General features: G+C 52.6%; 2 protein-coding genes across 9 annotated transcripts; both read left to right on the top strand.

Moving 5' to 3' along the window:
• The first annotated feature begins 721 nt into the window (after positions 1 to 721).
• On the top strand, positions 722 to 14,887 carry CSF3R (colony stimulating factor 3 receptor). Of its 8 annotated transcripts, none has more exons than XM_058553709.1 (18): positions 722 to 851; positions 1,982 to 2,122; positions 3,527 to 3,620; positions 4,106 to 4,189; positions 6,586 to 6,882; positions 7,830 to 7,953; positions 8,110 to 8,297; positions 9,111 to 9,280; positions 9,401 to 9,554; positions 9,653 to 9,732; positions 10,167 to 10,380; positions 11,350 to 11,538; positions 11,935 to 12,036; positions 12,655 to 12,801; positions 12,915 to 13,055; positions 13,291 to 13,384; positions 13,634 to 13,712; positions 14,128 to 14,887. In XM_058553709.1, exons 4-18 carry the CDS (start codon positions 4,126 to 4,128, stop codon positions 14,593 to 14,595), a joined length of 2,511 nt encoding a protein of 836 aa, XP_058409692.1. In that variant the 5' UTR covers positions 722 to 851; positions 1,982 to 2,122; positions 3,527 to 3,620; positions 4,106 to 4,125; the 3' UTR covers positions 14,596 to 14,887. The 8 variants fall into 8 exon arrangements, with proteins under 8 accessions (XP_058409692.1, XP_058409690.1, XP_058409687.1 ...); XM_058553707.1 differs by having other exon boundaries at positions 723 to 851; positions 2,068 to 2,122; positions 13,631 to 13,712; XM_058553704.1 differs by having other exon boundaries at positions 723 to 851; positions 1,982 to 2,039; positions 13,631 to 13,712.
• Positions 14,888 to 16,718: 1,831 nt separating this feature from the next.
• Positions 16,719 to 23,085, top strand: MRPS15 (mitochondrial ribosomal protein S15). The gene is made up of 8 exons (XM_058553710.1): positions 16,719 to 16,940; positions 17,238 to 17,282; positions 18,364 to 18,439; positions 19,267 to 19,315; positions 19,800 to 19,884; positions 21,158 to 21,216; positions 22,520 to 22,711; positions 22,936 to 23,085. The coding sequence occupies exons 1-8, from the start codon at positions 16,805 to 16,807 to the stop codon at positions 23,068 to 23,070; spliced, it is 777 nt and encodes a 258-aa protein (XP_058409693.1). The 5' UTR covers positions 16,719 to 16,804; the 3' UTR covers positions 23,071 to 23,085.
• Positions 23,086 to 26,195: the final 3,110 nt, after the last annotated feature.

Genomic DNA, 26,195 nt, shown 5'->3' with positions numbered 1-26,195 from the left:
TAAATCTAATAAACTATGAACCACCTGAACCCTTTTCAGAAAAATGCACAAAAAATTCTAAACAATTGCAGGGGAATCATGGATCCAGACAATGAAAGACATAAAATGTAGTCTATTTCACTCAATTAAAAAACATTCAGTTTAGCAGAATCATTGTGAGTAAATGTTACTAATTTCTAGTGAGCATGTGAAGACCCTGAGCCTCCCAGGTCATCGCCCTGTCTTGTCCCCAGAATTCCCATTTCTCTAACTGCCTGGCCTATGGGCAGTGGTGGAGAACAGGTAGTGAGTGGGGGAGCCATGCGGAAGGTACTGTTACAAAATTCTCTGTAACGTGAGGCTGCCCCCCTGAGTATTGGGAGGATCAGGGCCCCAAGGCTAGTGCCAAAAAGAGGCTTAGGGCTGAGAGACCCTTCGAGCCAGGGTCTGTCTCTAAGTGATGCTCTCCGCGGGGGAGCATAGGAATGGCACTCAGCCGGGTTGGAGCCTGGGCCCTGGACAGCCTCGAAGCTTTGAGGTCAGGAAATCCGGAGGCAGAGGAGGAGGACATCGTTGCCACATCCCCTAGCCCCTCTGAGACCCCTGAGGCAGGAAGGCTGCCTGGGCCTCACCAGCTTCCCTCCCAGGCTCCTTCCTGGGAGGAAGGGGCTGCCTATGCGCGGGGACCGTGCAAGGGAGGGAAGGAGGCTGGGCAGGTGTTGCAATCCACAGGCCCTGAGCCTGTCAGAGGCCGAGCCATTAACGACAGGGCTGGGGAGAGAGGCCGGACTGCAGCTGTTTTCAGGAACTTGCCTTGAAGAGGACAGCAGATAACAGGGAGGCCAGGCGGGTGCCGGACCACAAGCCCCAACGTGAGTAGGGGAGCCGCAGGGAGGGCTGAGCCTCGGGCTTGATGCGGCCTTGGAGTCCCAGGTCCACTCCCCCCAGCTCTGCCAAGTGCTCATTCACAAGGGGCCTAGGCCTGGGACCAGGGTTCCTGCCTTCCCTTGGGACCAGGAGCCCTGGACACTGAGTCTCTTTTCCCAGGGATGCCCCCACTTTCTCGGGGGTTTGCATCAGGGAAGTCACAAACAGCCTATATCTGTCTGGAGGCACCGAGGGGGGCTCAGGGAGGGCATACTCATCATCCCTCTCTGCATCTCTAACCTGTGTGTTTCAACCTCTCCCTCTCTTGATCTCTGTTTACTCTCCGTCTCTCGCTGGCTTTCCCTGGCTCTGAGTTTCTCTCAATCTGTCTCAGAGTCTGTCTGTGCCTTTCTCTTTGTCTCTCACATTTCCCTCTGTCTCTTGAATCTCTTGGGTATCTCTGGCTTGCGGCCTCCGTCTCTCGGTGTCAGCATCCTTGTCTCTTGGGCTCTTTTCTCTGTCTGTCTCTCGACGTCTCTCCTGCTTCCCTCTTTAACTCCGTGTGTCTCTCTCCATTGTTTCAGTCTGTGTGCGTATCTCCCTTCCTTACTCTTTCTGCCTCTCTCTCTTTCTCGGAACCACATGTGGGAAGGGCTCTCCCTCTGTTCATTCCCAGCCCCCTCCTTCCTCTGACCCTCTTTCCATAGAAGGAATCTCCACGTGATCAAGGGTGGAAAGAAAAACGGGGAGAGGGGTGTGAACTGGGAGAAGTGAGAGGGAGGGGAAAAGGTTGAGAGCGAGGGGAGGGAAAAGAGAGGAAATCAGAAAGGGGGTGATGGCAGCGACTCCAGGGGACAGCGCGGTGTGCTGGGTCAGAGTCAGGAGAGCCGAGCAGAGACGGCTGCAGCGAACGGGAGACTGGGGGGCCAAGGAGCTAGAAGCAGGGGACCCAGAAATGGGGCTTTGAAACCGTACGGCATGACTCAGACAAAAGCTAGGTGGCCATTCTAGGAGGCTGTGACCACACAGCCTGCAAGGGGGGAGGGGGCACTAAACCACGCTGGATTCCAGGAGGTGGTGTCCTGCTCTATGGCATGGGAAAGTGACATGGTTATTGAGTGCTTCCTCCATGCAGGCTCCGTGCTAAGTGCTTTTATCACGGATCTCATTTCATCCTCACCACAACCCAAGAGGTGGGTGCTGTTGTTATTCCTTCCACAGATGGGGAAACTGAGGCTCAGAAAGGTGATATAATTTGTCCAAGGTCACACAGCTGGTAAGTGGCAGAGCCAGGGTTCAGATCAGGTGGTCTCAGAGTGGGGCTCCCAGCCTCTCCACAGAGGCCCCCAGAGAGTGAGACCCTGCCCCCACAGGCCCCAGATTCCACTCAACTAGGGAAGGGGGCACCCGGGGCTGCCGTGGGGGACCCGGGACTGATGCCAAACACGCCAACACCCAGCAACCCAGGGGGAGGGGGCCTGGGCCTCTTGGGTTTTGGGGTTTGGTTGCCCACTCTAGACAGGAACCAGTGGAGAGGGATGAAGTGGTACCTCACTGGATATAAGCTAGGCCTGAATTTGACCCTTGCTAGGGCAGCAGGGCTGGTGTATGATCAAAAACACATGGAGATAGAAACCAGTGTCCCAAAATCTGGGCCTAGGAGGCTAAATCTTCCCCAACAAGTGTGCGTGGGGGATAGTCAAACTGGTATGCTGTAGTAAGAAGGTTGCCAACCACTGATCGGTAGACTGGGGTGCTCTGAACAGTTGTGCAGGCTTCTCACTGCACAAAGCTGCCCTGCAGAGGGGCAAGTGGAGGCTGAAATCCAGCCTGTTCTCCAGTTGCCAGGTCCTAGCGTGGGGCTGTATCTATCCAGAAGAAGGGGTGCTTCTTTCTGATTTGCAAAAAGTGGATTTATGGGCTAGCAGTCACCTGGTGTCCTGATACTGTAATATATATGGATAGACCAGGGGTTTAGGGAAGGGCCCTGCAAGCAGGAACAGCCTTAGGTCTCTGGGTAGTCCTTATTCACACCTCTGTCTGGGAGGGGAAAAAAAGGAGAGAGAAGCATTCTCCCTCCTGAGCACAGGGGATCTGCTGGGACACCACCCACATGGATGTGTTCATGTACATACATGCAGGCTGGTCAGCAATTCCCACTGACCTGCCACCAAGAGTGCCACTCAGTGCTGGATGATCAGATGTCTGGCCCAAGACCCCAACGAGAACAGAGTGGAGGGTTAGGCTAGAAGTCTGCCCTGGCAGCAGAAACCTTTGCATACCTCTTGAGACTGGAACTGATCATCCCCCATCCAGGCAATGTTGCCCTGGCCACAGGACGCCTGCCCCAGAAGGCTTCCAGAGGTCTGTGCCCAGAACTGGGGCTGTATTGGATCCCCTGTGTGCCCCACCTGATATCTCTCAGCCCACCGTTCCCTCCAGCCATGGCCGCAGCAGCCAGCTTCCCACAGGTGTAACCAGACAGCCCCTTCCCTCAGCTGCTCCTGGGAGTTCTCCCTTCCTGCCAGGGAGCAGTTCTGACCCTTTGGCCTGGCTCACCCAGGAGAACCTGCCTCATGCTCATGCACGTGCAACCTGGATGTGCTAGGAAGTTAATACCCAAAGGGATATTCCTTGACCAATGGGGGACAGGAGTCGGTGGATAAATGTTCCCTTCCAGCCAAGGACAAACTGCCCCCTGGACAGTTCTGAGGCATGTTCTACACAGCTCCTTAGAAGGTTCCAGCAGGATCGAGCTCCAGCTGTCTATAAAGGTGACCAGCTCAATGACGCACCCTTGTGTTGGCTTTCCCTCCTTACCTGTTTCATTCTCCCCACTCCCTCACTCTGTTCCCTGGATCTTACCAAAATAAACTCCCTGCATGCAAGCTCTCATCTCAGGCTCTGCTTTCTGGGGAGAACCTGGCTAAGACAGAAAGGAAACAGGAAGAATGCTGTTCCCTGCTACTCCCTTCCTTGCTCTCTCCTGGAAGGCAAGTGTAATACTAACAGGGGCCATCACTTACAGAGTCACTTCCTAGGTGCCAGGCACCGTGTGAAGCCCTTGACTTGCATCATTTCATGTCTTCCTCCCAAAGCCCCATGCAGTATAGGCTGTTGTTACCTCCATTTTACAGACAAAGAAACTGAGGCTCAGAAAAATCAAGTAACTTGGCCAAAGCCGCACTGTGGCAGAGTGAAGATTAAGCTCAGCTCTTCTCCAAAGCCCATGACCTTAACCATCCCCCTCTGCTTCCAGGTGAGCCCCAAGTTGGCACGATGGCGGGGCTGGGAACCCGGAACCTGATCAGAGCTGCCCTGATCATCCTGCTGCTCCCCGGAAGTGAGTGTGGCTGGGGGTGGAGGTGCTGTGGAGAGAGGAGAGTTACAGAGAGAGATATGGGGGTGGAGGAGGGAATCATTTCCCTGCACTGCCACACTGCTCCTGGGGTTCCCAGAGAATCCAAAGGACTGGACGTGGGGTAGCCAGGCTCCCACCCCAGCCCTCTGTAGGAAACCACCACCTGTGAGGAATGGTGAGACTACTCAGGATGGTCAGCCTAGAAAAGACCAGGAGGACCCAGGTCTTATCTCCAATCTCTGCTGGGCTGTCAGAAGGAACCTCTGAGGGCCGGCCCCATGGCTTAGCGGTTAAGTGCGTGCGCTCCGCTGCTGGCGGCCGGGGTTCGGATCCCGGGTGCACGCCGACGCACTGCTTCTCCGGCCATGCTGAGGCCACGTCCCACATACAGCAACTAGAAGCATGTGCAACTATGACATACAACCATCTGCTGGGGCTTTGGGGAAAAAAAGGAGGAGGACTGGCAATAGATGTTAGCTCAGAGCCGGTCTTCCTCAGCAAAAAAGAGGAGGATTAGCACAGATGTTATCTCAGGGCTCATCTTCCTCACAAAAAAAAAAAAGGAAGGAACCTCTGAGTCCTATGCATCCTTCACGGGCAGCAAAGGGATCAGGGCAGAAGCCATAAGGAGGCAGGTTTCACCCTGAAATAAGGAAGCTCAGGCAGAGCTCTCCAACTATGGAAACTCTATCTTGAGAGGTAGAGAGCCTCCCGTCTCTGGGAGCATGCAAGCTGAGGCCAGGATTGACAGGGATGCTGCACAGCAGGGGTCGGCAAACTTTGATAGTTATACTCAGGCTTTGCAGGCCACTACAGTCTCTGTTGCGTGTTCTTGTTTTTTTGTTTTCTTTGTTTTTGACTCTTTAAAAATGTAAAAACCATTTTTTGCTGGCAGGCCATACCAAAGCAGGCAACCCTAGCCCTGCTGTAGAGGACGCAGCATCAGGTGGAGTTTTGAAGTAAAGAGTTTTGCAAGGTTCCTTCCAGTCTGAAGTTCTGAGTCTGTGAAGTGATAGGAGCCCCACGTTGAGAGTCATGAACTTGGTCTGCGACCCTGAGCCAATCGCTCTTCCTCTTGGAGCCTCAGCATCCCCATCAGCAAAATGGGCCTAAGAACAGCTGAGAGAGGAGAGAAGGCTTTGTGGGAAAAGCGTAGTGTTTGTTCACTTATTCAGTAAAAATTCACCAGGGCCGACTCTGTGCTAGGCACTGGAAATACAGGAATGAGCAAAACAGCCAAGGTCTCTGGCCTCACGGAACCCACGGTCCAGCTGGGGAGACAGACAAGCAAATAATCACATGACTCTATAATTATGAAAGATAGTGAGAGCTTTGGGAAAGTTCAGGAGGCTTGGCCTGGTCTGGTTGGTCAGTTAGCCAGGTGAAAGAGGGATGGGAGAGGGAAGAAGAACACCTCCAAAAAGAACAGCAGGTAAAAGATCCCAAGATTGGAGACAGCACGGCGCTTTCAAGGAAGAGCGAGAGGGCCAGAGTGACTGGGGCTGAGAGAGGATGATCTGAGCCAGAACTGGGAGGGTTAAGCAGGGGCCAGGCCACAAGGGCGGTGAGAAGGATCTGGGTCTATCCTAACCACGGCGGCAAAGACTTTCATGCCAGGCTCTGTTCTGAGTGCCTTGCACATGTTAGCACATTGAATCCTCCCAGCACCACTAAGGTAGGGACTATTTTTATCTCCATTTTATAGAGGAGAACACTGAGGCACAGAAGGTCTCAGTAACACACCAGGGTCACATAATTAATTAGCAATAAACCAGGCTCTGAACCAAGGCTAGTTCCAACGTCCACGCTCTTATGTGTCACACCACACTGCCTTTCAGAGCAATAACGTGCCACCAAAGTTCTGTGATCAAGATGGGGTAACACGACCAGATTTGAATTCCAAAAAGACTGCTGTGGCTGCGGGTTCTTATCATTCTAATCACTGCTTTCACCATCCGTGGGGAGGACGCTGGGGAGGGAAGCGCCCAGATAGTCTCTATCTGGTGCTATGCTGGAGCTGGCTTACAAGAGCTGATTGTGCTCATCTCTTCCCAAGTTCACATTCAGTGATGTCACACTGGTAGGTTGAAATCAGCCATGGTGGGAATATTTACACCAGGGAAAGTAGCTCAAACTACAAATCAGGATCTGGTTTTCTCTGTATAGCCATTGATACACATTTACCTGCACATCGCTATCTCTAGCTCACCCCTGCGAGCCTCTCACAGTCACCATACATACCTCCCAATTCTAGCCCCCATGTCCTGAGGGCTGGAGCAAAAAAGTGAGAGCCCCGAGTCTAGGAGTACAAAGGCCTAGCTTAAAGCCCAGCTCTGCCAGGCGCGGAGTCACTCATGGCCCATTCTCTCCCACCGCAGGCCTGGAAGAGTGTGGCCGCATCAAGGTCTCAGCCCCTGTCGTCCGCCTGGGGGATCCCATCACGGCCTCCTGCATCATCAACCAGAGCTGCAGCCACCTGGGCCCAGAGGCACAGATTCTGTGGAAACTGGGAGCAGAGCTTCAACCCGGAGGGAGGCAGCAGCGTCTGGCAGATGGGACCCAGGAGTCTACCATCACCTTGCCCCACCTCAATCACTCTTGGGCCCTTCTCTCCTGCTGCCTGCGCTGGGGCAACAGCCTGCAGATCCTGGACCAGGCAGAGCTGCAGGCAGGCTGTAAGTCCCTGCAGCCGTCCACCCACTCTGCCTCCAGTGCCCTCCTGCCAATACAAATAAGAGCTATTATTTGTGAGCACTTGCTCAATAAGCACTTTATGGGCATGAGATCAGGTCATCTTCCCTACCAGTGGGTAGTGCTATTTAGCCCCATTTTGCAGATGAGGAAACTGAGGCTCAGAGAGGGTAAGTGATTTGCTGAAGGCCACAAACTAATAAGGGTAGAGCCAAGATTTGTATCGGGCAGTGTGGCTCCAAAGCCAGCGCAGTAACCACCACTCTGGCTGGCTGCCAAGGAAGCCCAACTCCCTGGCCACAGAAGGGTGTGTCCATGGAGGGCATTCCCTGCCAGTGGGCTTGCTCCCAGTTCCTCCTCCAGCCCAGTCTCAGCCTTCTGCTCAAACTGAGAGGGACGGAATTTGTGCCAAGCCAATGCAGAAGAAAAAACAAAGACCAAGGTTCTTGTTTAAGAATCAATAATAGTACGGGTAACACTTACGTATCCGTTACCATGTGCCAGGCACTGCTCTCAGCGCTTTATATACAGTAAGGCATTCAGCTCTCACAATAACCCCAGGGAGGTAGGTATATTACCATCACCTCCATTTTACAGATGAGGAAACTGAGGCACAGAGCAGTCAAGTGACTTGAAGATCACACAGTTAATCACTGGCAGAACCAGGAGGAAAACCCAGACACTACACTGTCACTGTCAAACGGGGGGGAGTTGAGGGGGTTGGAGGCCCTGGATGCTTGTCCCTGTACATGCCTGTAATGTGACTTCCCCCAGGGCTGCCCCTCCAGGTCACCCTGCATGGAAACAGGGGACTAGATAAGGTAGCCCCAGAGGGAATGACCCAGAGCAAGGAAACAAAGCCAATTGGTCCCAGTGGGCACTTTCTGAGTGGGCCTACCCAAAGCCTTCACTCTCCCCACCCTATGTGCAGACCTTCCCGCCACACCCCACAATCTGTCCTGCCTCATGAACCTCACAACCAACAGCCTCATCTGCCAGTGGGAGCCAGGACCCGACACCCACCTGTCCACCAACTTCACCTTAAAGAGTTTCAAGTGAGTAGGGGTCTCTACTCCAGCCCCAATCCTTTGGGTCCTGGGGCAGGGCGTGGGTAGGCCCGCGGGGACGGGGGAGCCAGAGGCAAACATGGGTGGGAGAAGGGAGCCTCGCTTTCTTCCTCTGCTAGACACCCAAGCCTGGCCTCTTGGCAGGAGCCGGGGCAGCTGCCAGACCAAAGAGGACTCCATCTCCAACTGCGTGCCTGAGAACGGGCAGAGCCGCTGCTCCATCCCACGCAAACACCTGAAGCTGTACCAGCACATGAGCATCTGGGTGCAGGCAGAGAACGCGCTGGGGACCAGAGCGTCCCCACAGCTGTGCCTTGTTCCCATGGATGTCGGTGGGTGACGCTGGGGGCAGGGGAGGGGAGAGGCCCCAACGGGCAGACCCAGAGAGGTACAGAGAGGGAAACATAGACCCAGCGACAGACAGGGAGACACTGGAAGACCTAGAGATAGAAGAAGAGAAGAGAGACAGAGACAAAGGGGGGTGCACTTGGAGACACAGACACACAGACGTGGAATAAACACAGAGGCAAGGAGACACATTCATTAATTCTTTCCACAAATTTCTTGAAGTGCACACTATGTACCAGGCACTGTTCTAGGTGCTGAGGATACAGCAGTGAACAAAATATCAAAAATCTTGCCCTTAGAACGGTACATTCTAGTGGGCAAAATAAATAAAATAGAACATCAGATGATGATGAGTGTGATGGGGAAATTAAAGCAAGGAAGGGGATAGGGAGAGCTGGGGGTGTGGGGCAGTTGCTATTTCAGTAAGGTGGTCAGGGAAGGCCTCCCCGAGAAGGTGACATCTGAGAAGACCCTTGAAGGAAACGAGGGAGCGAGCTGCTGGCTATCTGGAGGGAAAGTGCTGTGGAGAGAGAGAACAATCAGTGCAAAGGCCCTGGGGCAAGAGTATGAAAGAAAGACCTAGAGAGAAACAGACACATCTACAGAGACAGACCTGCAGAAACATGATGGCATAGAGATGAGGAGACAGAGAGAGACAGGGAAAGAAAGACACAGAGACCCCGTGGATGGAGACCTAGGGAGGAAAATGGAACCACAGAGAGGGAGACGAGCAGGAGCTAAGGCAGAACACTTGAGGATGGGGCAGGGGAAGGTTCTGACAGTCCTTCTCCTTGCAGTGAAACTGGAGCCCCCCAAACTGTGGGCCCTGGACCCCAGGCCTGAGGTGGCCCCACCCCCGCCTGGCTGCCTGCGGCTGCGCTGGGAGCCATGGAAGCCAGGCCTGCACATAGAACAGAAGTGTGAGCTGCGCCACCAGCCACGGCTTGGAGCAGCCAGCTGGGCCCTGGTGAGGCGGAGGGCAACCTCAAGAGCCTGAGGTGGGGGGTGCCAAGGGGAGGATAAGTTGACCTGGCCCTGAAGGGCACAGGGATCCAAGCTCAGAGCCACGGCTCCCCCACCTCCCCAGGTAGGCCCCCTGCCCTTCAAGACCCTCCAGCATGAGCTCTGTGGGCTCGTCCCATCCACAGCCTACGCCCTGCAGATGCGCTGCACCCGCTGGCCCCTGCCCGGCTTCTGGAGCGACTGGAGCCCCAGCCTGGAGCTGACCACCACACAACAGGGTAAATAGGTGGTGAGGGGCTGGGAGCAGCCAGCAGGACCCAGACCAGCCTCCAGGGCCCTCCCTGACCGGCACCCTCTCCTCTCGCTCCAAACACAGTCCCCATCGTCAGACTGGACGCATGGTGGCGGCAGAGGCAGCTGGACCCCAGGACGGTGGACGTGCAGCTGTTCTGGAAGGTGACCCCCTCTGAAGGCCATCCCTCCACTCCTGAGACCTCCTCCAACCCAGACAGACCCTTGGGAACTGGGGCTCAGGACTCCAACAGGTCTGGGAGGCTTGGATGCATTTGTACGTGACGTGCATGCACTTTGCATGTGCGTAGGAAGCTGGGCAGTGCCCTTCTGGAGAGACTACAACGCAGGACTCACCTATGGCAAACGGTGGTTCAGTGAATAATTAAGAGCCTGCTGCACACACTGACTTGCTTCTTCCTTCCCTCCTCCTAGGACCTGGCACAGGGGAACAGGGGAAGAAAGGAGGGCGGTAGGAAGGCTGGCTCCCAGCCTGGTGGGCTCAGTTTCTGGGATCTATCCACCCCATCTGGAAGCCCTCCTCCACTCAAGATGACCTCTGCATCCTCCTTATCTTTTTCCTCCTATGCCCACCACAGCCAATGCCCCTGGAGGAGGACAGCGGGCAGATCCAAGGGTATGTGGTCTCCTGGAGCCCCTCAGGCCAGGCTGGGGCAGTTCCACCCCTCTGCAACACCACGGAGCTAAACTGCACCTTCCACTTGCCTTCAGAAGCCCGGGAGGTGGTCCTTACGGCCTATAACACAGCCGGGACCTCTCGTCCCACGCCAGTGGTCTTCTTGGAGAGCAGAGGTAAAGACGGCTGGCAGCTAGTAGTCGTGGTTAAGCTTACAAATTTGGAGCCTAGACTCCCTGGGTTCAAATCTAGTCCTGTCACTTGCTAACAGTGTGACCTGGGTAAATTACTTAACCTCCCTGGCCTCTGTTTACTCATCTAGCAAACGGGGATGATACAGTGCATAGCCCAAAGGGTTGTTGTGAAGATTACAGGAGTTAAGACATGTGCCTGGCACAGAGTAATTGCTCAATATGTGTGAGCTATCATTATCATTAGCCAGAACCAGGTTAATCTGGTGGTGGTGCCTACACACACACACACACACACACACACACTGGTGGTGGTGCCTACACACACACACACACACACACACACACGGAGTCCATCCTGCCAAGGAAGACGGGAGGGAAAGCCCTAAGTTTTCCAGGTGGAATACGGCCCCTGACTTAACTGCTTATTCTCAGGGGATCAGCGACCATGCCCTCCGCCAGGTTCCCCTGCACGTAGGTCCTCACAAGGTGAGACTAACAATAACAATAGCTAACATTCCCACTTACTAGCCCTGTGACCTTAGACAAGTTACTTAACCTCTCTGAGTCTCAGTTTTCTCATTGATAAAATGGGGACAGTAGTAGTGTCCTCCTCATGAGACAATTAGGGGACTCAATGAATCACTATATCCCAAGGACTACACCTGGCACATACCAGTGTTAGCTTTTATCATTATCAAGCATCACTCCACACCAGGCACCATGCCAGGCTTGTTTCATGAGTCATCTCATTTAATCTGCACCGAGACCCTCTGACGTAGGAACTTTTATCATCATTCCCACCTTACAGATGAGGAAACTGAGGCCCAGATGTTGATTTACGCAAGGTCACCCAGCTTGTAAGTAGCAAAGCCAGGATTTGAACCCAGGCTTCTGGCTCTGGGGCCTACATGCCTTTCACCTTCATTCCATCATCTCCTACTCTGTCTCCAGGCCCGCCCCTGGGCAGACTCCATACCATGGCCCGAGACCCTCATAGCCTCTGGGTGGGCTGGGAGCCCCCCAGCCCTCAGCCTCGGGGCTATGTGATCGAGTGGGGCCTGGGTTCCCCCAGCCCCAGCGGCAGCCATAAGACCTGGAGGATGGAGCATAATGGAAGCATCGCAGGGACCCTGCTGGAGGGTGAGACAGGCCTTGGGGGCTGGGCAGGGCTGGGGAGAAGGGGAGGCAATGCTTGTCTGACAGTGGGGAAGGGGCAACCTGAACCACCCTAGAGAAGCAGATTCCCTAGTCTTTCTTGGTCTTTCACTGTTCTGATCTCATATCCTCAGAATCGGGAAGTTCTTCCTACGGTCTAACTGTATCCTTTCTTTCTACAGCCCTGACCCTGCCACCTTTCTAGCTCTCTCTTTCACTTTTTTCCCTTTATCCCCACCAAATGATCTGAGGAAGAGATTGCAGAGGCTAGCCCTGCAGTATGAGGCCCAGGTTATCCCTGACTAGGGGTCTGAGGTTAGCTCCTGATCAGCAGCAGAGGTTAGCCCCTAACCAGAGAGCCTTCGCCATTTCTCTCTACAGAGAACATCAGGCCCTTTCAGCTCTACGAGATCACTGTGACCGCCCTGTACCAGGACACCAAGGGACCCTCCCAGCTCATCTATGCCTACTCCCAAGAGACGGGTTCGTCAGCCACCAGGCCCAATCCTCTCATCTCTCAAGGCCTGCCTGGGCCCCGACAATCAGGAATATGCGGGAACATTTCCTTCCTCCCCTATCTCTGGCCCAGAAGAGGGTCCCTCCCAAGCCTTAAATTACCCCTGCCTTACACTGGACCCCTGCAGGCAGACAGAAGTCAAGTGGTGGGGTGATAGAAATTGGGCAGTGAGTTTGCAGAATTTGGGGAGCAAGTCTAGCAAAAATCAATCAATTGCCCTGACAGAAGTCAGGTGCCAGTGTGATAGAAATTAGACAGAGGGCTTGGCATAAATTGAGAGAGGGAGTGGCAGAAATTAAATAGTGAGTCAGACAAAATCAGGCCTGGCAGAAATCAGGTATCGGGGCTTTGGAGTCAAAGAGAAACAGGTTCAAATCCTGGCTCAGCCACTTATCAGTAGTTGATGGAATTCATTCGAAGTTCCTGGGAAAATAAGGCTTGGACACGAGTCCCCTTGGACTCTCTTATATCACCCACCCTGCAGTGTGTCCCAGTTCTCGGGTCTGGGAAGCCACAAGAAGTCCCGCTGGGCTCTCCACCCTGCCCTGCTCCCTGTCAGCCCCTGCACCTCTCTCTCCCGGCAGCCCCCTCCCATGCCCCAGAGCTGCATCTAAAGCACATCGGCAAGACATGGGCCAAGCTGGAGTGGGTACCCGAGGCCCCTGAGCTGGGGAAGAGCCCTCTTACCCACTACACCATCTTCTGGACCAATGCTCAGGACCAGTCCTTCTGTGAGTCTAACCTCAGCACCCACAGCCCCAGAAGGCCCAGGACGGGGTGCTCAGCAGCCTTGGAGGGAGCCTCAGCATCCGGACCCAGGCTGACCATTCTCTCTTGCTCTCAGCCACTGTCTTGAATGCCTCCTCCCATGGCTTTGTCCTCCATGGCCTGGAGCCCGGCAGCTTGTACCACGTCCACCTCATGGCAGCCAGCCAGGCAGGGGCCACCAACAGTACGAGCCTCACCCTGATGACCTTGGCCCTAGGTAAGGGGGCTGGCCAGACAAGGCTGTTGGGAGGGTGCCTCACTCAAAGGATCTCCATTTTGAGAGTAGACAGGCCTTGCCTGGGTCCCCTGGTCTGAGGGAGGAGGCCCAGCCCTGCTCATGGAGCCCGGCCTGAGGGAGGAGGCCCAGCCCTGACCTTGGATCCCAGTCTGAGGGAGGAGGCCAGCCTTCCTTGCCTGTACTCTAACCTCTTCTGGCTTTCCCCTCACCCCAGAGGAGTCTGAGCTGCACATCCTCCTGGGTCTGTTCGGCCTCCTGATCTTGTTCATCTGCCTCTGTGGGGCTGCCCGGCTCTGCTGCAGACCGAGGTGAGTCCTCTTGAGAGACCTGACATCCAGCTACCCCTGCCTACAGGGCACTGCAGGCCCAAGCGGGCCAGTCTGAGTCCCTCCCAGCCTTCCCAGGCCTCAGGGCCCACGTCTGGGAGTCAGGCCCTCCCCCTTCTCCTCTCTGCACTAAGGGGCCATCCCTTCAGTTGCTGGGAGTGGGTGGGAGAAAGGATGGAAAGATGGGAGGGCATGCCTGACCCAGCCTTCACCTGTTCCCTTCTGCAGCAGGAAGAATCCCCTCTGGCCAAGTGTTCCAGACCCCGCCCACAGCAGCCTGGGCACCTGGGTGCCTACCATTATGGCGGAGGTGAGAACCCTGGAGGGAGAGGGAAATGGGGCTGGGTGTGTTGGCTCAAAGTGAAGGGATACCCCTCTGCAGACGGGTTCTCAGGCCTTCCCATCACCTCCTAGCAAGATCCCCTCCCTTGGGAGTAAAGCAAATCTGAGTTTGAATCCCAGCTCTACCCATTTCAAAGCCTCAGTTATCTCCCTGTGAAATGGGGCCAATCCCACACAGAATCATTAGGGAGATTCGCTGAGCAAAGTCTGAACATTACAGAGCACGTGTCAGGAACATGGAAGGTGCTTTGCAAGTGTAACCCTTTGAGTTCTAGCAGAGAGCAGCAGGAATGTCCCCACAACTGCCCCAGCTCAGGAAGGGACAGGGGCTGGCACAGACATCTGAAATGAATCATGCCCTCACCCCACGTCTTTGTGTCCAGGAGACCTTCCAGCTGCCCAGCCTTTGGGACACCGGCATGCCACCCATCACCAAGATCACAGTGCTGGAGGAGGAAGAGAAGAAGCCAGGGCCCTGGGAGTCCAGTGATAGCTCAGGGACCTGTGGCCTCCCCACCCTGGTCCAGGCCTATGTGCTCCAGGGGGACCCAAGAGCACCTTCCACCCAGCCCCAGCCCCAGCCTGGCACCAGTGACCAGGTCCTTTATGGGCAAGTGCTGGGCAGCCCCACAGGCCCAGGGCCAGGGCACTACCTCCGCTGCGACTCCACTCAGCCCCTCTTGGGGGGCCTCACCCCCAGCCCCAAGTCCTATGAGAACCTCTGGTTCCAGACCAGCCCCCTAGGGACCTCAGAGCCCCTAGTCCCAAACCAAGAGGACGACTGTGTCTTTGACTTCCCCCTCCTGCAGGGGCTCCGGGTCAATGGGGTGGAGGGGCTGGGGGGCTTTTAGAGTTTCCTGGGACTCCCTACCTGGGCCTGCCTCTTGAAAGGGTTGGGCCATCCAGAGAAGAGAAGGTCAGTAAACCCATCACTAAAAACCACCTGGCCCCAGGAATGGCAGAAAGGCTCCCAGTCTCCCCCTACCCCTGGCCCCCAACATCCCACCCCCACGACCCTAATCTCCATGGGCTGGGCCTCCCACTTTAAAGGCCAGAGAATGCTTCGTCCAGCCCTGCCCACTAGCCTTTTGTGCTCATTTCCTGTAATATCAGTCTCTTAAACTGGTTTGTGGTTCGGTTTGATTTGGTTTTGAGAAATTCTTGAGCTTGCCTGAGTCTCTGTTCTTCCTTTCAGGGCCCTAGCAATCAGGGGGGTTCTTCTCCAGAATTGTTCATTTGTTTATTCTCTCCTTCATTCATTCATTCAACCAGCCCTTACATAGCATCTAGGCCCTGGGCTGGCAGCAGGGATTCAAAAATGACTCAGCTCAGTCCATCCTCAAAGGGCTCCCATTCTAGTGGTGGAGACTTGAAAACTGACCGCTGGGGCAGAGGCCAGGGTTACCTAGAGGGAGCCACAGAGTACTGTGGGACATGGGGAATAGACCTCGGAAAAGAGGGAAATATAATTAAAAACAAAATCTTGTGCCAACCTAGAAAACTTCTCCACAAGGGGAGAGAAGGAAGAAAACAGTTTTATTATTGAAGGAGCATTAAACCAGGATGTAATGCACTTCACAGGCAAGAACATACAGACAGAAAGAAATCCTCCCCTTTTATACAGCCAAGTGGACACATTTTCTCAAGGTAAACAATAACTAGTCCCCAAGCAAGAGGACTTGACAGCACCGTTTGTCATACCGGGTTCATCCTAAATTCACCTTGTAAATGGGGTAGCCACCTGTGTTTGCTAATTGCCTTTATCCAAAGGAGAAATGAATTTCTTATATCTTTATGAGAGGAGGTAGGTTTGCAACTTGGAGCTAGGTACCGGCTGGTTAGGCTCCTACCCTCCCGCAGAAACTGGGAGATAGGAGCGCTATCTTCCTTAATGATTACATTTCAAAGAGATGTCTCCCAGGTTCTTGAGAAAAACAATCCTGGGTTGTAAAACTGGCAAGAAGCTTATTTGGCTTTTAAAAAGATTTACACACATCTCAAAAGGGCAGAGAAAGAATTCACAATTACAAGCATTCTAAGGTAAATGCTCTAAGAAATGTGTGTGGGGTGAGAGTCTTTTCCCTTTTTTGCACCAGGGAGAATTAAAATTTATTTATTAATTTATTTTTTGCTGAGGAAGATTCAGCCTGAGCTAAAATCTGTTGCCAGTCTTCCTCTTTTTGTATGTGAGCCACAGCCACAGCATGACCACTGACAGACAAGTGGTGTAGGTCTGCTCCGGGAACTGAATCTCAGCCGCTGAAGCAGAGTGCACCGAACTTAACCACTAGGCCAAAATTTATTTTTCCTACTTTTAATTTGTATTTGTCCTTACATCCTTCATTTCACAAATATTATCACAGCTAATATTTATTGAATGCTTACTATTTACCAGGTGCTTTGCACACAACTGCCTCAGTTAATCCTCTAACAACTTAGAAGATAGATACTGTTATTACCATCCCCATTTGATGGATGAATACACTGTGGCCCAGAAAGGTTGAGTGACTTGCCCACAGAATCACACAGCGAGTAAATGGCTGAGCGTGGATTCCAGCCCAGGGCTGTCAAATTCCAAAATCAGCGACCTTAATCACCAGGCTACAGGGCTGCCAGAGAGGAGGCTGAAACCTAGTAGTTCTTATAGGGCCCCATCCCGGACTCCGGGGGAATCCGGGGTGGAAATACTAGGCTGGGGAAAAAGGCTACAGCAGCCCCCATGGAAGCCCCCAAAGCAACCGGGGCCTGAGGCCAGGAAGGCAGAGTAGGATTGCATACCCAAGGAAAAATGCCATCTTAGGATTTACACAGCATCGCGCACCACCAACGGGGCCACGCAACCACCAAGCCGGCAATCTAGACCACACCGCTAACCAGATCTCTCTACTCGGCCCATTCCGCCTCATCACTGAGTCCCGCTCTCGGTCCTCATCTGCTCCGCTCTCGCGCCTGCGCTCGATTGGTCGAGCCTGAGCCAGCATGGCGGCGCCCATGTAACCAGTCCGTGCCGCGGAGGGGACGGCGGCCGCAGCGCGGGCCCCGCGGGGGTCAGAAGTCACCATGCTGAGGGCGGCGTGGAGGGCGCTGAGTTCGATTCGGACCCAGGCAGTCACCCAGGCCCCGGTCCTTGGGCTGCCGGGCGCAGGGTGCGCCAGGCTTCCCTCCGACCCTTGGAGCCTTCTCTCACCTCCTCGAGGTGAGGAGTGAGAAACCGGGCAGCGGAGTACGGAAGTGGGGTTCGGCGGCGATAGAAGATACGGGGGTCGAGGGTAGGAGAGAAGTGCAGCTGCAGGATAGGGAGAAAGGGTGGTGGGTGGGGAAGAAGTAAGACGAGGTGAGAGAGACATGGGGTGGCGGGGTGGGGAAGAAATGGGGCGGCGGTTAGGCGCAGAGGTGCACAGACCGTGGAGGAAGGGTAATGCAAGAGCCGTAGGAGAGAATCGAGGCTGGACTGTTTAAGGAGATGGGCCTCAGCCCACTCTCTTCTATGCAGGTCTCATCTTCCAGGCCGCCCGCGGATATGCCATCCGGAAACCAGGTGAGAGCTCTTGGAGCGGAAAGAGACTGCCTGGAAGGCTCGGGGTGGCCAAGTGGACAGAGGTGGCTAGTTAGAGCCACTAGAAGGGGTGGGCAAAGGGGTGGGCCAGAGGTCCGAGCAGAAGACCCCACGTCCACTTTGTCACAGAGCTGTAGGCCTGAAGCCTGCATGGAGGGCGAGGGGAGGGGAGGTGGAGGGCGGGAGCCTCCGGACTGGGTATGAGTGAAATGAGCTAGGCAGAGGGAATGCGTGGCTGGCCTACCCAGGCTTCCCTAGAATGAGCACTTTGTGTCTGCCTTTCTGAGTTGGAGTGCATTCCATTCCAAGGCAGTCTGCAGAGTGGTTAAGATCTCTCCTACTAGGTAAATGACATTGCGCAAGTTACTTCCTCTCTCTGAGTCTCATTCTAAAAGGAGTGTAAGGGTGTATATTTGTTGTTAAGATTCAATGATAACGCATGAAAAGCATCCTTAGCACTGTGCTCAGTAAACAGTAGTATATATTAGTATGTATTGCTATTAACATTATTTCCATAGCAGCAGAGCAGGGTCTCACTGGAGAGGACAAATGATGTCTCCCATGCCTCTCCCTCACCTCCAAGGGAGATCAGGAATGCACACACCAAGGCTGAGGGTTTCCTGTGGTCTCTCTTTGGTGCTTATATTTCCAGCATCCTAAAGCTAGGGGTCTCTCCTCAATCCCCTTCTTTCATTCACGCAGTCAGCCAGCGTTTGTTGAGTGTCTGTTCTATGCTGGGCCATGGACCAGACTGTGGGAGATTCAAAGGGAGTCAAACTCAGCCCTTCCACAGGAGGACCCATCCGAATGGGGGATCTGATAACTGTAGAGCCAGACAGGTGTGTGAGAGATGAAAGCACAAGTACGAGGTCTTAGGAAAGGCCGTCACGAAATATCAAGGCAGGTGCCCACGGGGTTTGCGGAGGAGAAACTGAGCCCAGAGATGTCCAGTGCCTTGCCTGAGACCCTGGGTGTCTCTAACAGAGTTGGTGAGAAGAGCCAACTGTGAGAGGATGGACAGTGAGAGTTGACTCTGGGTGTTTTCCATCCCTACACTTGACAGTCCAGCCCAGCCAAGAAGATGACCCGCCCCCTTCCACACTGCTCAAAGACTACCAGAACGTCCCTGGAATTGAGAAGTAAGCAGGAAGAAATCTCTTTGATCAGGCAAGGGGTCCTGGGAAGATTGGGGAGGACAGTGGCTTCGAGGCCTGGCCTGCTGCGTCTGAAGCTTGTTTATAGGATGGGGAGAACTACAGAAGCCCAGGCATGGTGAGAGTGAGTGGGCAGCAGAGCAGATGGAGCTCAACTTCTTGCTTTTTTTGTACTCTAGGTAAGACCTTATACCATGAGCTACCAATGAGGGAATATGCCTCACGGGTCTTTGTGGAAATCTCTCATCTCTTGACTCTACAAAAGCCCGGTGAGGGAAGAAATAGTGCCTCCATTTTATAAATTACCAAGCTGCCCAGTGTCATACAGCTTCTAAGGGGCAGAGCTGGGGTTTGAATCGACGGCTGAAAGACACCAAAACCAGGATCCGTCTGCTCAGCCCCTGTCCTGCACGATGGGAGCTGGGCAGTCCCTCCAGTCCCTCCCACTGTGCAGTAAGATGTGAGAAAGAAACAATGATTATAGAATTGAAGTGTCTCAAGACAGATTGAACCATATTCTAGCTAAAATGAAAATCTTTCCTTTGCCCTCCCTATGACAAGTCTAGAACACTCAAGCTGACAGCCCCGATTTTCTGTAGTTATCTCATCGTTCCATGTTCTTAGCCCACGCTGAGATCAGATCCATGCTGACTTTTAATCCCTGAGAAATGGCTCCCCACTTCCAGAGAGAGTCATTTGTTGTAAAAGAAATTTTCAGTCATCCTTGCTTTTCAAACTAAAATGAAAACAGCATTGCTTCTCCTTTCCCCCTCCCCCCACACCTGTCTCTCATTGCTATGGTTTTTCCACAGGGTTGATGATGTCGTGAAAAGACTCTTATCTTTGGAAATGGCCAACCGGGTGAGTGGCCTGAGCCAAACCTCATCCTCTCTCAGTCCTCCCCTCCGGAACTCCCTCCTACCCTGGTAACACCTCCCATCCCATGCTTCTCAAGTCATAGCACTTATCCCACCGTCCTTCTATGTCCACTTGTCAATACCCTAGACTGAGCATCTCAAGGGCTAGGATAGTCTTGTTCCCTCATTATACCCCTAGCACCTGACAAACAGTAGATGCTCAATAAAGATCTAATGCCTGAATGAATGAGCAAGGTTTGGGGACACTCATCCAACAAGCCATTTCTCCTGTCAGTGGCATTGGCCTTGGGCTCACCTAGATGTGGTGAGCCATGTGGTTGGCCAGAGGCCATGCCCTGGTGAGCAGAGTGGAGTCAGGCCCTGAGCTATGGCCTAGTTGCCATGACTGCAGCCATGGCCTTGGAGGTATGAGGGCTAGTTCTTAAGGGGTGGCAGACTCACAGATTCTCTGTCTCTATCTTCAACAGAAGGAGAAGCTAAAAATCAAGCAAGAGCAGTTGATGAACAAGATCGTGGCAAACCCAGAGGACACCCGCTCCTTGGAGGCTCGAAGTTGGTCTGGGTGCCCTTGGGGAGTTGGGGTGCAGGGGAGTCTGCTACCTGGTGCTTGATCCAGGGCTCTTGTCTGCAAGTGCACTAGGAATTAGATGTGGCTTGATAGAGGGAGAGACAGGAAGGACCAAGGGCAGTGAAAACTGCACTCTATCCTGAGTTCTGTGATGCTGGAGTCAGCGCCCAGGTCCTGCCTCGTACCTCTGTGTGACCTCAGGCAAGGTTCCTCAGAAACCAAAGCTTGTGTCTCTGTCTCTTTCCACTCTGCAGCTAAGGTAGTGTGAAAGGCCATGTAGTCAGGGCCAAGGTTCCCACTGCACTCTCTGCAGTGCTCCCAGAACTCAGTGTGTGTATGGGAAGTGCCTTCTGTGGTGACAGCCTCTCCTTGAGGTCACCCTCTGCTTTTGCCCTTGCCCCCACCTTTGCAATACAGACAGGAATCAAACAAGAGGTTACCTGAAGGAAGGATACTCTGGGGCTTTAGGAGATGAGTGGGGGCTGGTAATTCTGAAAACTCATTAGTGAAAACAGAGAAATAAGGGTGGCAGCTGAAAGAGGAGAGGCAAGGAGTAGACTCTTGACAGTTTTAGAATCTTATGTTACTGCATTGGCTAGGACCTCCACTGCAGTGTTGAATCATTAACCATGAAGCATGCATCCTAGACTAATTCCTGTATTTAATAGGAATGCTCTTAAGTTTTACCATTAAGAGTGCTATTTGCGGGCCGGCCCCGTGGCTTAGCGGTTAAGTGTGCGTGCTCCGCTACTGGCGGCCCGGGTTCGGATCCCAGGCGCACACCGACGCACCGCTTCTCCGGCCATGCTGAGGCCGCGTCCCACACACAGCAACTAGAAGAATGTGCAACTATGACATAGAGCTATCTACTGGGGCTTTGGAGGGAAAAAAGGAGGAGGATTGGCAATAGATGTTGGCTCAGAGCTGGTCTTCCTCAGCAAAAACAGGAGGATTAGCACGGGTGTTAGCTCAGGGCTGATCTTCCTCACAAAAAAAAAAAAAAGAATGCTATTTGCTATGGTCTGGGGATGGTACCTTTATAAGATTAAGGATCTTCCCTTCCTTAGGCTTTGCTTTTTAAAAGAAAAATAATCCAAAGTCTTTTGAGATCTTGAAATTCAGAGTGCTTTGGGAATTATAGAGAGCTATACAAGAGCATTGGTGATTGTTATTCCTTGAGGTCTTAAAACATAACCCAGGCCTGGGCCCTTCCTTCCTCTGTGCCTGACTCTCATCCTCTGTGGTTTGTGGTTTCAGTTGTTGCCTTGACTGTCAAGATACGCAATTATGAAGAACACATGCAGAAACATCGAAAGGTAAAGCTTGGGCATTGCTCACAGCTAAACAGTAGCAGCCGGGGGACAGGCATCTGGGAGGTGAAGGGCTCTGGGTCCAGAGAAGCAGCTTGAGAAGCCAGGTGGCTGCAGCCCCAGAGTGCCCACACTTCAGCTGCAGTGGGAAAAACATCTCCCTCCTGCCTCCCGTGGAGAAATGGGAGCCTTCCAGGGCTGTGCTGAGTGTCTCCAAGGTCAAGAACACAAACTTTAGAGCATGGTCACAGTGTCGGCAGATACTGGGTGCTCGGTAAATGTTCGTTGAATGCATGAATGGGCTCAGATTTCCCTGGGTTCAAATCCCAGCCCTGCCACTTCCACTTTACTAGCTCTGTGACTTTGAGGAAGATGCTTCACATGTCTGAGCCTCAGTTCTAGCCATAAAAGGGGGTCATCATAGTACCTGCTGACAGGATTGTAAGGACTATAGGAAATAATAATGGCAGCCAATATGATGCATATAAAGTATTTAGGCCTCATGCTAAATACTTTACATGCATCAGCTCATTTAACCCTTATAACCATCTTTCTATCCCATTTTACAGAAGAAGAATCTAGGCATGGAGTAATTAAGTTATTCCTTAAGGCACATCACTAGGAAATGATGTGTTAGGACTTGAAAGTAGGTGATCTCACTCCAGGGCCCATATTCTTAACCATTATGCCATATCTCAGCAGTGCTGGGCACAGAGCTGCTATAACTAGGCAGTTGCTGGTATTTTTTAAAAATCCATAGCTGCGAATACAGACTGGTCCAGCTCCATGCCTGGAACCCCAGTGTTCCCTGGAGCTGGTTGAGCCTGCTCCTTGGAGGTCAGAGTTTTGTTCATTTGGAGTGTGGAACACCAGCCCCACTGCAGGGGTCCCTCACAGAGCAGCACCCGGCTGCAGGTAGGGGTCTCCAGGAGGAGCACAAGGCCTTCCCTCCTCCCTGCCCCAGCTGACAGTTTGCTGAGTGTGGAGAGGCCAAGCAGGTGGTATAGGGGAAAAAGCATGCAATTTGGAGTGAGACCAGTAGACCCAGATTCAAGACCTGACCTCTCACAAGGTCCCTACCCAGCACAGTTCCAGGACCTTACATGAATCAGATAAACATCTTTGAGCCTTTATTTCCTGTCTGTAAAATGGGAATAACAATGACAATACCTACTGCTAATATTTGCACTAATATTTGCGTAAGATTGTTGGGAGGTTTCCATGAGATAATAAAATGACCATCCTTTGCTACTATGAAGTAGCATACCAGTTATTCCTATAATACTAAAAGTAGTACCAACTCTTACAGGACAAAGCCCACAAGCGCTATCTGCTGATGAGCATCGACCAGAGGAAAAAGATGCTGAAAAACCTCCGTAAGACCAACTATGGTGTCTTTGAGAAGGTGTGCAAGGAGCTGGAGATTGAGTACACCATTCCGCCTCTGTACAACCGAAAAGCCCACCGCCGCTGGGTGACCAAGAAGGCTCTGTGCATTCGGGTGCGAGTCAGAATTGCTGCTTTGGTGGGCCCTACTCTGGAACTGTGGTAGAGAGAGCAGAAGGGAGGGGTCGTCTGCTTCTGGTCGAGGTGGCTCACAGGCCACCAACCCCATGGAGAAGGGCTGGGGTGCCCATCTGGGGGAGTCACTTCCCACCCCACCTGCTCCGAGTCTGAGGTTTTGCCTAGGATCACAAAGTCATTCCTGCTCCCTTTCATCCCCAGGTTTTCCAAGAGGCTCAAAAGCTGAAGAAGCAAAGAAGGGCCTTAAAAGCTGCAGCAGCAGCCCGGAAACAAAGCCAGAGGAACCCAGAGAGCCCTTCCAAAGGCGGACCAGAGACAATCAAAGAAAACCAATAAATTCTGTTAAAGTCATGTCTTTCTGCCTTGAAGAATAATAGGAGAGAAGGTGGGGCTCTTTGTGGCTGAGGAGGAGGAGGAATTCGTTCTTTCATTCAGCTCGGGGATCCCAGGGTTGTCTGAGGCAGAGTCCCTGCCTTCACACACCAGAGGACACATGCTCATCACACACACTCACATACACAACTCCCTGTCGTCCGGGCGGCATTTCAGTGGAGGCGAGACTGCGCACACAGCAGCACAGAGGCGGTGTGGCTGGCTGGCTGTTGGGTGAGAAGGCCAGCTGTAGGAACTGCCTTCTAGACTGGGCCCTAAAAGATGAGTGGAAGTTCACTGAGCAGAAATGGGAGGGAAGGGTTCCTGGGCAGAAGGAATTACAACTGCAAAGGCAGAGAAGTGTACAGATGCATGCTGTATTCAGAGAGCGGTGAGGACTGGAAATAAAGCTTACAAGTAAGCCAAAGCTGCGCTGTGAGAGGCTCTATGTCCTAGGCTGAGGAGATGGTACACTTCCTCCAGGGAGTGGGGAGACAGTTAAGGTTTTAAAACCAAAAGAGTTCTGATAGCAACAAGTCTGTTTGAGACAGGCAGCAGCAGTATGGAGGGTAGATGGGAGGGGGAGAGATCAGAGCAATGTATTTTTTGGGGACAGGGGTATCAGTGTTCAGACTGAGAATCTGATAAAAACTACAAGTGCTATCCCCAGGAAACTGCACATGTATAAAACTGCTTATAAATTCTGGGGAGTTATGGATACCCACTTCCCCACAAAGCCCATCTATTTACACCAAGTTAAATGCCAAGGCCTTAAAGCCTTGACTGTGTCCTCACATGCAGAGGGAGAAAGAGATCTCTCCTCTTCTTATAAGGGCACTAATCCCATCATGAGGGCCCCAGCCTCATGGCCTCATCTAACCCTCATCACCTCCTAGAGGCCCCATCTCCAAATATCATCACCTTGGAAGTTTGCACTTCAACATATGAATTTGGGGAGGACACAAACCTTCAGTCCATAACACTGGGGAAAAAACTGGACTTCATTTTGAGTGAGAAGGGGAGCCACTGAGGAAAGCCAAAAAGGAAGAAAGATGTGTTAAAGTGATGTTCAAAGAGCAGTTGGAAATTTAGATCCAGGACTCTAGACAGGTCTGAGCTAAAGAGGTTTGGGAGTTAGGTTTAGATGGGGATTGAAGCCACGGCTGTGAGTGAAATTGCCCGGGGAGGGACTGTAAAAGAAGAAAAAAGGGCCATGTCGGGATGAGAAGGATGATCTCTGAGGGCATAGCCTGAGTCTGGAGGAGCAGCTGAGGTTGAGGGGAAGGTGAAGTGAGGGTACAACAGAGAGCCCGGGTCCTGCAGAATCAGAAGTGAGATGAGAGGCTCAGAACTGAAGATGAACTGTTCAGATATCACCTCCAGGAACAGTAGGGAAGGCCTTTTACGGGACGGGACTCTGAGTGGACACAGTACTTAGAGATCTTGTGCTGGAGGGCCAGCTGCCAGCATTTAGGGGGGCTAGAGGAGAGGAAGGAGAGAAAAGGAACACACATTAATGGAGCAGGCCCTGCGGGAAAGGCATCATTTTAAGGGCTGCCTTTTTAGGCACATTATCTCATCTAATCTTGAAAGCCACCTTTACCACCCTCCCCCACCAATATTGGCATAATTATCCTCAGTTTACCATAAGAGAATTGAGGCTCAGAGATGTTAGGTAACTTGTCCAAATTCACACAGCTGGTTAGAGGCAGGCCTAGGATTCAACCCACATCTGTCTGGACTCCAAAGCCCAGGTTCTATTCATTATACCACACTGTCTTGGGGCAGAAAATGGTGCGAGAAGCTGTGGGAGGAATCTACACTATGGCAAACTCAAATGCCTTGAGCAACCAGGCAGGAACACAAATGCATGAAGGCCAGGTGTAAGATAGTGATGCTAAGCTGCCGGTTACATTCCTGTCCTAGTTATAGTCTCTTTTAAAATGGTGCAGAGACCAGGCAAAATCAAATCAAAGCCCTGGGCTGCCCACTTTCAACTGCTGGGTAGTGTCTGATGCTGAGATGTCAGTTAAGGACCAAAAAGTCTTGATGGTGAAGAGTTCCAGTGGGCTGGAGAGAGCTGAATCCCAGTTGCAGTGAGGTGAGGAGTGAGGATGTTAAGGAAACTCAGGTTGTGAGTATAGACTACTCTTTCAAAAACTTGGCTGTGAAAGGAAGGAAAACGGACTAGAGAAGGTGTGGGAAGGACTTGAGTTTGGTGTATATCCAGGCAAGACTTTCCAGTGGTGGATGTGGTTATGAGGAAGAGAGGGTGATGCTCCTTAGAGGGGGTGACTTACTGGTGAGAGGAGTTCGGCCGGATTGGGGGAGGGGAGTGCAGGTGATGTCTCCTGAAAGGTAGTCGGAGACAGAGTGGAGAGCCTAGAATGCCATGCCGGACATCTAGACTGTGATCTGTCAAACGGAGCCACTGAAGGGGTGTGTCGTATTGCAAGTGGTTCTGAAATTTAGCCTACCAGCTGTTGCAGGTGGACGAGAGAAAAGAACAGTAATATGGGGGACCACAGAACGCAGACAGAAAAAGAAATAAGAAATATAAGAAAGATTTTGGAGGAAAAAGCAGAATTTGGTGACTGATGATTAATAGGACCCAGGGAGACAGTTGGAAGCCAAGGCTCAGGTTTCAAGTCTGAGCGGCTGGAAGGAAAGATTAGTAGGTTTTAGAAGTATTGAAATTTACAGAAATGGTTGCTCATCAACGTAAAAATGTACAGCCGATGGAAGGAAGGCGATCTGGAAGCTCAAGATGGAGGTGAAGTAGGGGCCACTGCCCTCAAAGCAGAGAAGTGGACGGGAGGCCTGCCTAACAGCGTGAAGTAATGCACTTAGGAGAGCCGCCAGCATGCATCTGCCGGGAGCGGGACGGACATGAAGGGTCCTGGTTTGCTTCATGGAGTATGAGACCAGGTGGGGTTTCACTCCAAGTAACTTTTAGGGAGGAAATGCAAATAATTCAGGGACTTCGAATAGTCAGTTCCCATTTTATTGAGTGCTTTCGCGGCACTTTGCATGGTCTCATTGTTTCCTCTCTGCAACCCTATGAGGTGGGTGTCACCTTCATTTTACGT

The sequence above is a fragment of the Diceros bicornis genome, chromosome 13, assembly GCF_020826845.1.
Source record: "Diceros bicornis minor isolate mBicDic1 chromosome 13, mDicBic1.mat.cur, whole genome shotgun sequence".
NCBI classification, from domain to species: Eukaryota; Metazoa; Chordata; class Mammalia; order Perissodactyla; family Rhinocerotidae; genus Diceros; species Diceros bicornis.
Note: the sequence above shows the minus strand (reverse complement) of the source record. Positions and strands in the feature narration are given on the sequence as shown.